Source organism: Uranotaenia lowii, chromosome 3 (assembly GCF_029784155.1).
Source record: "Uranotaenia lowii strain MFRU-FL chromosome 3, ASM2978415v1, whole genome shotgun sequence".
NCBI lineage: Eukaryota > Metazoa > Arthropoda > Insecta > Diptera > Culicidae > Uranotaenia > Uranotaenia lowii.
In genome coordinates this window covers 169,706,760-169,718,943 of record NC_073693.1, presented here as the reverse complement: position 1 = coordinate 169,718,943, position 12,184 = coordinate 169,706,760, and the positions used below count along the sequence as shown (strand labels likewise).

The following is a 12,184-nucleotide window of genomic DNA, read 5'->3' as shown; positions in this document are numbered from 1 at the left end:
TCTGTACGGTTAGACAACCAAAGACGTAAATAAATAATTTCCTTAATTATTTATCACTCTGAAAAAAATTGTTTCTTCAACAATTTGTATTCCCTGATTTTCAGTTACTCGGTTCTTTGCAAATAAGTATTAATGGTGTTATAATGGTTTTATAAATCGTTGTTGTCAGCCGAGAATGAACTTTTTTTTAGATTGTTGTATATTGCGCTTAAGAACCATGAACACGAAGATCATAAAACCACATAACATCTTTCACAAAAAATGAAGTTACTGAAAAAGATTTGGAGATTTGTTGATCTAATTAATCTCAATGATGCATGTAAGCACATACTTAGGTAGAAACTGCGGTGAATCCGTGCACCCATGGTGGATAACCAGCATACATAGGTTCTACCCCCAGCTAAATGGTGTCCAGACACTAGGTTTACGAAGTTTTTGAGCTAAAACTATGGTTAGTGCAAGATAAACTTAGAGTAAACATTTATCTCTAGCTGTCTTGTGTGAGGAACAAAAAGGTATAACCATTTCATGTTGTTGCAAATTTGCAACAATTAATATTTTGGCTAAATACTCGAAATGTGTGAAAATTATATTGTTTCATTATTTTTCCCTTCATGTACTCATCATTGCGCACTATTGAGAATTTTTTCAAGAAAAAATAAAAAAACATGAAATGAAGGGTTAAGTTCAAACATATGTGTATATCCTTTCAGTAGATGATTGTAACAAGTATCAAGATTCAGCCTATTTATCTAGGTTTGTGCAAAAATAGTCAAAACAAACACACTCGTTTTCGTTATTAAATCTCCAAAGCATCATCAAGCTAGAACGTCCATCAGTTACAACACTTAAGGTTGCGTCACTGATAACACTGCATGCGGAAGCAGCTGTAGGGAAAAGAAAGAAATGCATCTTTAACCAGGCATATAATTTGCACTACTGTAACTTCCTCGTTTAGTTTCAACCGAACCCCCGTGATTGTCGTTTACAAATTTCAAGTTTAACTGAAGAGTTTTTGTGTAATTCTAGGCAGTGATGTTTTGGTTGAGGTGACCTTGAATATTTGATGTGTGATTTTCTTATAATTTTAAAGAGTGTTTTTTTTTGTTACAGAATATTAATTTCAAGCTTATTAATTGTCCATTCGTTGGCGAAAATCCATGATTGCAATCATTTTCTGAACGGCGTTTACAACATACGGCAATGTGCATTCAACAACATAAGTGTAGCACATGATGCTGAAGAAGTTGTGTTTCGTTCGGAATATCCTCGGCCGTATTTTTTCGAATTTCATGACTCCAAGCTAACGGAAATCCCGCGAATAATGTTCACATCGTTTCCGGAAATGCAAAACTTGGAGGTGACCCAGTGCGGCATCGAGAATATCAATAAGTACACCTTTGAGCACGCAAAGGAGCTGCGATATTTGAATCTATCCAGTAACAGATTGACGGTGCTGAACAATTTCATCTTTAAAGGATGTGACAAATTGTTGAGATTGGATATTTCACAGAATCAGATAACGGAAATCAAAGAAAAAGCATTGTATGATGCTGTGAAAGTCGATCATTTGAACCTATCGGGGAATTTGCTATCAGATCTAGATGAAAATTTGTTCTCAAAGTTGGGATTGCTAGCTTATTTGTCCCTTGCAAACAATCAAATATCAGTTCTTCATGATAACCTGTTGAGTAACTGTACATCATTGGCGTTTCTCGATCTTAAAGGAAATAAAATTACCAGCTTGAGTGATATCTTTTTGAGTAGCCTGACTCACTTGAAAACTTTATCTATGGATAGCAATCGGCTTACAGCGTTGAAAATTCCACAACAGCTTACTAAATTTACAGCGTCCAACAATTTTCTTTTGTCAATATTCATGGATGATCCAACGAACTCACAGCTTTATACGCTCAACCTTTCAAACAATAAGCTCAGAAGTATTGAAAACATAACAGTATTGCAAACTATTGCTATATTAGACGTCTCATTCAATCCGATCGGACCGTTAAAACTTACTTCGTTCCTTAAACTGAAACAGTTAACGGATCTGAACTTAGAAAACACAAAAATAGCAACACTTGAGCATGGAATTCTAGCCCAACAATCCAAGCTTAGACGTTTAGATATTTCTTACAATAACTTTCGCCAGCTGGACATTAGTGTTCTTACCTCGACGCCAAACTTGGAAACACTTTATTTAGATGGTAACAACCTGATCGAAATGAACTACGAGCACATTCCTGAGCTGTTGCCCAATTTGACCTATCTTGGGCTGTTTGCAAATTCCTGGAACTGTTCCTATCTGACGACGCTGGTGAGATTTTGCAACAAGCATCAAATTTCGATCGCCGGCACCAAACCATACGGAGAAATGTCCCACCTGACCAATGTCCAGGGAATCTACTGTGCCACATCGGACAAAGATCGTGTTTATTTCAACGACAGTCAAGCCATTCAGCACGTGGACAAATATCTTAGCGCCGATGCTGACCGTCAACTGGAAATGATTGCCAGAAGTACGACGTCTACTGATTTCGAGTACAAATTAGTGGTGGAACTCCTGGAAATGATAAGATCCGTCAACAGATCCAGCAACGGGCGCATGGACGAGATCAGACAGATGGCGCTAGGGCTTGGCGATGGGAAGGCTTGCGTTTCCTCGTTCCATGCAGCCGGCTATCAAGTGTTTATCATGCTGATTTTGACGGTCATTCTGGTGCTGAACGTTGGTTTTCTGCTCTACGTGAATTACAATGCAAATGCTCGGCGGGCAGTCGATCGAATGATTATTTTCAAACGAGGCGACACAGCATCCATTCAGACGCAAATGGATGATTTTTAGCTCGCTTTTATCGCTATGTGATCGAGTAGTTTGTTGTAATAAATAAGACACTTTTTATGATATTGGTTTTCATTTATTGTAGGTTAAAAAATGAATTTCGATGACTTTAATACTTAAATTATATCTGTAGATATCAACTGAAAATTACCGTACTGAGTTTAAAAAAATGGTATAAATTGATAGTATGAATCGATGAAATTACATTTACCCTCGTTATTATAATTCAATTTTGACTAACTCGGCATCTTTCTTCGCCCTGCCAGGGAGCTCGAGGTTGAAATTATTTCTTATGTTCAGCTTGCTAATCTCTTGAACCTCTCCATAATTTCATATAACAGGGTGGAAACCATCATTTTCATAATGCAATAATATCTATAAGTACCTAGTAAAATGACAATGTTTTTGAAGTCTTCTGATGCTTGCCTATCCGCCTGTTCTTCATTCCTTTACAAATGGTTGATTCTAGCATTTCATCTCGCTGCACGTGTCAATGAAAATATTAAATCAATAAATTTACCGGCAATTATAACGTATCATCAAATTAACTAATGTGTTAAATGGTTGCAACCAAAAAAGTGATGAAATCAAGTTTTTAGCCCATAAATTTATACAATTTTCGAAAAAAAAGTTTACTAATCGATAAAAGTTATTCATAGAACTAAAGTGGTGTGTAATGATAAAACTAAACTTCTGTGTATTTTCTTCCCAAAAAAATGGATTTGAGAGGTTGAACATTACATAATAGTTACAATGTTAAAAGAAAGATAAGAATGTTAGACTGCCAGTAGGGGTCCTACGTTTCTAAAGCGCCTATTGGAAAATTTATCACTCGAATGGAAAATTTGCCTCCAGTTTGTTTAGGGTACATTCCCACGAAGTGAAAAAATTTGAAAATTCAAGGGGTAACCAACTTGGAAAAGTACAAAATCTTTATGAAGTTCGAGCGTTTTTGTATAATTTTTAACGGGGTTTTCCCGCTTGGAGAGAGGAGTGATCACCTAGATTGAACAGCAATTTGTTTGAAAAAAAAAAAAAAAAATGAAATCAAGTTCATTTTGTCCCGATATTTATTTTAACTCATTAAGCGTGGGTAAGAATCAACCGTGATTTTTAATGATTATCTGAGAGCCACTAGGTGTCGTTACCGGGACTAATATATTTTCCATTTTTCGACACGTTCAGAAAACAGCACTCTCTACTAATGAAAAAAGCATTCCAAACCTTTTAAATTTTTCTCAGTTCTAATCATGAGTATGAAAATAGAAAATTTTTTGGAATTAAGAGTATGATAATAGTATAATTTTTTATATGGTATAATTTTTTATAATACAAATTCAACGAGCGGTTACTGATAATTTTTCCTCAAAAAATTGGATCTCGGTTTCGTAAAAAAACTGTTGTGTTATGTAGTTTTTGTAATGAGGAAAACAGAACGATAGAATATGAAATTGTAAAATTTTGAAATTGAGTTGGTTTTATTCTATTGGAATATTCTAACGACATTAGTGGCTATAACAAAATGTTTGTTACAAAACCAGATTTCATGTTTCGGGGTAACTTTGATCACTTTTGAGATATGTTAAAAGTATCTCAAAATCTTCACAATTATTTTTTTGATGCCAATTAGAACAAAAAGCTTAAAACATCAATAACAGTAATTTTTTGTTTGGACTCAGTTGAATATACTCAAAAGATGGACAATGTTGCTGCATACATTCAGGGGCAAAAATTATAAACATTTCTCAATATTTTTTGCCCTCAAAAACGAATGAAATTTTACCATCATGCAATTCCCTAGGTCCTCCCACTGTTCCTATGTTCTTTTTTTAATTGAAACCTCACCATTTTATAGGGTTTTTAGTAGGGATGTACCGAATATTCGGTCGGCCGAATATCACCAAAAAAACCGTTAAGCCGAATATTCGGCTCACCGAATAGTTGAGCCAAACCTTATTTTAAAAATCCAATTCCATAAATCCAATGTTGTATTCAAAAACGATTTGTTAGAGTAAATTTACATATATAAATCAACTTTTGTTTAACTAGATAGGATTTTAAAACGTTAGCTGTGATTCGATGAAAACAATAAATTTTAAGTTATTTCCTTTCTTTACCTCTTGTATCTTTGAGAATAACGCCTCGATTCTGTTAAGATGCTCTTTTTTACAATTTTTTCGAAAAAATCGTTCAGACCCGGCCGTGCCTAGAAGCGACAATTCATCTGATGTCCTTCTAACTATAGGTGACATTTTGAAAATCAAAGAGACCTCTACTTGAAGAAGATCTGATGTCCTATTATGCATCTGGATGAAAATAATCGATTAAATAACACAAGGAGTATAAAGACGGAATCGCTTTTTAATTTCTTTTAAAAACTCAACAGAATTTTTAAACTGCGACCCATAGACGAGTCTTGACTAGAACATTCAGTCAGCAAATCTTTTTTTTGTAGAAAATTTCACCTTACACAGTTGGAATCAATTCTCTACACTCAACAGAATATTCGACCGAATATTCGTTTGGCCGAATAGTTGAATAAGTCAATATTCGGTTTTCGGCCGTTCGCCGAATACCACTATTCGATACATCTCTAGTTTTTAGCCATTTGTTCTATACAGGTTTTCTCATAGAAAATGTCCGTTTTTCTAAATATACAAAAATTATCATATAATGACCATAAACATACCTCTAAAACTATAGATACCTATACAAAGGAAAAAAGTTTAAATTTCATATAAAGCTTAATTCTTTTAGAAATGGGACACTTTGTTTTGCTTATAGCTCGTTCACTAGTAATCTAACATTCAAAATTTTGACAGCATTCTGCTACCTGTAAACATACTATCCGACCATTTTTTCAAATTTTAAATTTAACGCATTTTTGAGATTTTTACGATACAAGAGAAAAAGACAAAAAATTATGTTGCACAGTTTCCTTCAAAATCCATCATTATCAAATTGATAGGTGACCAAACTGTTGTTTATTAAAAGAATTACTGTGTGCGAGTGGTGGAAAAGTATACAAACACTGTCAAATATGTCCACAAAGTTAAAATCAAGCATTGGAGTGAAGCACATGATTTACAACTACGGTTAAGTGTCATCTGGGAATTCAAGTCTCATACCAGCATTTTTAATATTAAACAAGCGAAAAACTTAGTGTAGATAGCTGAAAAATCCAAAAAAAATTTCTTCGATAAGCTGAAAGTTTTGTCCAGTTATGAGTCATTCAAACCTAACCTCAAACAACAATATTTGCTAGCCCCAGAGCTCGTAAGCTGTACAGCCGCACAGCAAAAATTATTTCCTGTAAAATTACGTAAATGTCCTGTAACAAAAAGGAGCAGGACATTTACCGTAATTTTACAGGTCGAAAACATGATTACGTGCCATGTTGATTATGTTCGAGTTATGTTTGTATATCTACAAAGTTTTGAATAACATTATTAAACACCAACTAGATCTTACACTTACATCAGAAATTCGTTCACACTACACAAGAAGTTCGGCTCATGACTAGACGATTTCGAACTTCCTTTGCTCAAAACAGTGCAGTGAACAAAGGTATAAATCTGTTCAACTCGAAATAAAAAGTTTACCTAGCTTTACCGTATTAAAGAAAAAAGCAAAACTGCACTTATTTTCAAATGCTAACCAATCAAACATTAACGATCTTCAGCACAGTTGGTCCATCCACTCTTACGAAACCATACCGTACATAGATAGTAGGGCTAGGTGGGGTAGTTATGAACAAAATTTCTTCATTTGGCACACTTACAGCCACCAAATGTTTATATCTTATCACAAACTCTGAAAGGCTACCATCAATGAATGTTTCCTTGCTCTTAATCATTCTGTAGGACATCTTTTGTTTTTTGGGCGCAACCTTTGTCCTTGGGACGTCTGTTCATAATTACCCCGTCTGTTCATATTTACCCCACTTTATAGGGGGTAATTATGAACACGGATTACGAACTTGGTATAAAATTTTTGAAAAGTAACAGTAGTTATACGTTACATTCATCCATAGTAAGCAGTGTATGGTGATTTTTTACTTAAAAAATTATGTTCATAATCACCCCAAACTCTGTTCATAATTATCCCGGACTTTGTTCATATTTACCCCGAGACTTGTCCAATATGATTTATATGGTGACAGAAAATTTCAATTCAACACCAAATAATAAAAATTATTAGCAGTAACAAGAAAATGGGTTGTTTTATAAAAACTCTATCCAATTCATGTACAAAACTTGCAAAATAAACAAATGTAATCAAAATTAACATGTAAAACAAAAGAAAAATAGCTATTTAGTGTTCTTTTTAATTGATATTTTTCTATCTTCTGTTTCGAGAGTTTAATTTCTTCGTTACATATTTTACGTTTTGGTTGGTTTCTTTTTTCCGTTTCTTTATTTCTTTACAGAACCTTTTTAATTGATAGGACCTCTCCATACGTGGGAAATTTTAGACGAGTTAAGCTACTCGATAGTTTGTATATCCGTTTAAAATGTCCTGCGCAGCAAACATCAAGTCTTCACCAAAATGTCGTGGGCTTGGCTTTTCACGTACGTGCGATGTATCTTGAAATTGCAACCTATACATATACAGGAAATTCGAAAATATTTTTAAAGGGTTGTTTCACAAAACACTCTTTAAAATCTTCTTGGATCAGTGAACAGTCATTTTTTACAATTCTTGTCAGTTCTATATGATCGACAGTTTTGAAAAATATCGACACTTATAATTTTTTTTTATCACCTGTATGAAATATCACATGAGTAGCTCTATTCTTTCAAAAATAAATTGAAGTACTACCGAAGTTTTCCTCAACAAACAGAGAGAGAAAATCTTCAACCAAAAGATGTTTATTTTGCACCAAATTAAAAAAAAATATTCGAACGAATTAACATTTAAAAAAGGATCTATCAGGTATCAGAAAAGGGGTAGGCTTAAATTAACATTGAAAAAAGTATCTAAGTAAAAAATTAGACTGCAAAAAATAGATTTTGGATCTATGATATCCTGGTTTAACACATAAACATTTATTATTTGCTGTAATTCTAATGTTCTGAATAGCAGCACGTTGTCCAACCATACTGGAAAATTGATCTTTGCTTTGTGGACTTATTCACGTATTAAATTTATCAGGGTTTTTGATATTTTACTGTTGACCACAGAGATATAAGGTTCACAATAATGTTAAATTTCACCCAGTTATGAATAAAATCTCGATCAGCAAACCTTTTGTAAACAAATGATGAATTGAATTTTTAGTCAAATTAAACATTTCTTCAAGTTTGGTTTATAACCTTATTGTTTATCAATTACCAAAAAACCTGGTTTTGGAAGCACGTAAAACCTGTATCCGGTATTAGAGAACCATTCCTGGGACACAAGTTTTTGGTTTTGGTATTACCGGTAAAACTTGTGACTGCCTTTTTTTCTATCAACGAAAAGCAAATTTTTATCATTATTGCATTCAAACAAAATTCGGACTTGTTTAAATTTGGTTACGGATTGAGCTTTTTTCAAAATTTCTGTTTTATTCACTTTTTTCTACGTTTGAAATTTTATTTTCAGATTAAAAAAATGGGAATCAAAAGTTTTTTGCTAAGACTGAAAAGAACTGGCATAGCTTTTTTTTTTCTTTCTAAATCCGAATCTCAATTTTGGAAAAAAAAATCAATTTCTCAAAAATTGAAAACTTAACACATTGCAGACCTAATTTATTTATGAAATTTATTGAATTTGGTCCAGTGGATTCTGGGATATAAATGCCGAGTGTTGATGTATCCCGGCTAAGATTTCTCCATGGTCGTTAATGTGATAAAATTTTATAGAAGGGGGGTTAGTAGTTTTTTAAGAAATTTTTAACAAGGGTAGGGAGGGGGAAAGGGGTCTGGAAATGCTTGGGTAATTAGTGAATGGCCTCCTAAGTTGATGAATAAATCATTTGACCATTAAAAAGCATTAGAAATGTCAGGAAATGCATAAGAAGATGTGTCCATAATTACCCCAAAGGTCGAAAACAATGGGGTACATATGATCACTCATCTGTGAATATGTGCGAATATTTTTTTTCAAAATTTCTTCAAAATCAAGATAGAGCATCAACTGGATGTAAAATAGGTGATAACAACATTCCAGCTGGATTTCCTATGATCAGATATTCAAAACATTAAACACTGTCCGAAACGATTTCCGTTTCACAAGGTAATGGTTTTTCAAAACATCTGAAATGATATTATTACGATTTGAAAACAGATCGGAAACACCTTACAGCTATCAATAGGATGTTAAACTACCACTTTTGGAACTTTTTGTGATTATTCATCCCCCACAGCAGCGCGTATGCACTTGTTCGGAATTACCCCGTGTTCATAATTACCACACTTGACCCTTTGGCTAGTGGAGGGGTGTGATTCTACTGTGTCTACTCCTCCAACCAAAACCACAAATCAAACTGCACGGACCTCCCAAGATACCGTATTTCCACAAAAGTAACGCTCTTGGGAGGAGAGGACAGGAAATGGTCTTCACAACCGTGTGCATCCTGGTGTGGGATCTTTAAAAATTCCTAATCGCATCCTAACCCAAATCTTCTACCATTTTCCACCATCAATTCCAATCCTTTACATCCTACCCTTTCTTTCATCCTCAAAGGCAGCATCGAAAACCAAAATTCAAAGTTAGATAGCAGCTAAGTTAAAGCAAACACACAATCATTGAAATTCTAACACCGGGACCGTCAAACATTTTTTTTAAACTTCTTCGGTTTGTCAATTAAATAAAGTAAATAAAAATATAATTTTTAGTGTACAACTTTTACAGGACATTTGCTGTAATAATAAATGAATCTTCGTTAACTTTCAAGAAAAACAATTTAAAATTACAGGTTTTGTTAATTACAGGTGATTTCTTTTAAAGGTTGCAGTTTTCAGTGACACGTAAAAGTCAAATTTTTTTTCTGTGTATACCATCATCAATCAATTAATTTATGATAAGATTACCTTCATTTCATTCTTAGAAAGTGTTTAGATCAAGCGAATGGTTTTAAAGATATACGCATTCGTAACAGTCCCATTTCTAAGAGAACTAACATTTACTACCCCCCCCCCCTCCCCCCCCCCCCCTCCCCGCCGTCGCGATGTTCCAACTCCTTGTGACAAAAGGAGAATTTCAAATTTGTTCCGCCCTTATTTGTGTTAAAAAAAAACAAAAATATCAATTAGCAAAACCCTTTCATCGACGAATCATCAATGTTTGAATACACGATATTTGTAGTTCCTATTTATTTCGATTACTGGTTCAAGATTACCAATATTTTCAATATCGCTTAGTAAACAATACTTATTTTTCTTTTCATTAGTTTTTCTGTATAACTATTCTGCTTTCATACTGGAAATAGCACACCAGAGCTAGTAAATTTTCCAGAATAACATCCTTTCCAGGTGAATGGATATTTAAAAAACATGATGCCAAAATTTGATTTCATTTCGATGGGCTCAAAGCACAGGGCTGCCGAAATACAATTTCGGAAAGTTTCACATTCGAACGGAAGCTTGCCAAAGGAGTCGGATGCCACGAAATGCGCGGTTTGCCAACTTTTTTTTTCGGGGCCACATGCCACGTGGGTATCATCCTCGACCAGAGTAGCTAGCTAGCGATGATCCCGGGCGGACGAAGCAGAGGTGTGAAGAATAGCGACAGGGTTAGGAAATATTTTTCAGTCATAATTCACCATCGATTCCGCCCCCGGAGGTAATATATTTTGAATAAATAATCTAAAATGTACAAATTTATCATGCACTATTTATTGGTGTGCATGAGTGGTCAAATACATGTTTACACCCGCCGTCGTGCTTCGATTCCGGAGTGGCCGGCTGGCTCGATAGGTGGTTGACTGGATGCGCTGGCGTGTCCCGGAACCGTGGATTCGGGATCTTTGCGCCATTTTGGCGAGGGGTGGAAGGTTTATGACGAGGGATCGGGAAACAGGGTGTTTGTTTCGGGAGTGTGCACCGGAAACTGTAGTTTGAATATTTTGGATGGGTCCACCCACCGGAATCTATTAAACCTGAACCCACACCGGATGACCTGTGAAGTCGTGAAGGAAAGAGAACAGGGAACACCGGGGACACATTTCCATTTGGGTAGTTTTTTTTTTTTTTTGTAGTCCACGGTCTATATAGATGAGTCCGAAAAGGAGCGGAAAAAGCTGGGTGAACTGGGTGAGATGAATCTCTAAAACTATTTAAATTATGAAATGATGAAATGGGATACTGGAAAGCGATATAGGATAACCCTCCCCCGCATTCGCTCCACCCACATTGGGGTCCGCAGAAATTGCGCGAAAAAGCATTGCGAAAAAAATTGACAGGAGAAATTTCCATTTGAAGTGTCGCTTTGCTGAAATGCTAGATTGAAATCAGTTTTACGATTTAGATCGGTTTCGTCGGCATTTCGATTCGGTGGTTTCGAGCTGCTCTGAAATAAGCCCATGTCTCATGCCAATATCTGTGTACGTGTGCTTGTCGGTGTATGTGTGGATGTATGTGATCTGCACATCCATATCAACCTTTTTGCTCAGCCCGCGGGGTCAGACGAGATTATTTCCAGAGATTTAATGAAAATTACCTTTCACTCGAGAGTATCGGAACCGAAGCCTGTTATTGATATGCCGTTGACAGGTGCGCGCTCCCAATTCGCTTGAAAACCCGCCAAGGTGAATAGCCAAATGTGTTTCGGTTGATAAAAATCATGTAGGTTCATTTTTCTTGAATAATAAACAAAAATTTTAAAACACAAAAATAGGTTTCTAAACTGTTTGTAAAAATTATGTGATCTAGAGAAACAAGAAATCCAATCCCGCTTGGAAGCAGCATTCTTTATTATTGTTTGCATACTTGGGTCTTGAAAGCTCCAGGTGCAAAAAACAAACATCTAACTGCTTCGTAAAAATCTAGGGAATTCTTCGTGCCGCCTTTTACTCAAGTATTTGGGTGTGTTTTGAATAAAACTTATCATTCCTCATAGGTGAATGATTTTTTAATCACCCTAAAAAAACTTTGAAAGAATTTTTCTTAAGATAAATTGATTAATAAATCTGAACCAGCTCTAATAAAAACATGCTAACATAGCCGAAACAATTTTTAGAATTTCTTTACTAGAAGAAAAAGAAATCCTGATCTGGAAATTGATTTTTCAGAAGATGTAATTTAATCAAACACAAAAAACCAAAACGAATCATAGGCCCACAACCCGGATTCACTACGTATCACCTGTCAATTTCTCAAAGAAAATCGGCTACATGGAAACGAAAATATTTTTCAACTG

General features: G+C 35.0%; 2 protein-coding genes across 2 annotated transcripts in view; one reads left to right on the top strand and one right to left on the bottom strand.

Annotated features, from left to right (window-relative positions):
* LOC129751459 (BTB/POZ domain-containing protein Tiwaz) overlaps positions 1 to 12,184 on the bottom strand; it is a 229,513-nt gene that overhangs the window by 23,091 nt on the left and 194,238 nt on the right. The gene's annotated exons all lie outside the window — the stretch shown is intronic.
* On the top strand, positions 935 to 2,905 carry LOC129751456 (platelet glycoprotein V-like). Its single transcript, XM_055746985.1, has 2 exons — positions 935 to 1,049; positions 1,114 to 2,905. The coding sequence occupies exons 1-2, from the start codon at positions 1,036 to 1,038 to the stop codon at positions 2,843 to 2,845; spliced, it is 1,746 nt and encodes a 581-aa protein (XP_055602960.1). The 5' UTR covers positions 935 to 1,035; the 3' UTR covers positions 2,846 to 2,905.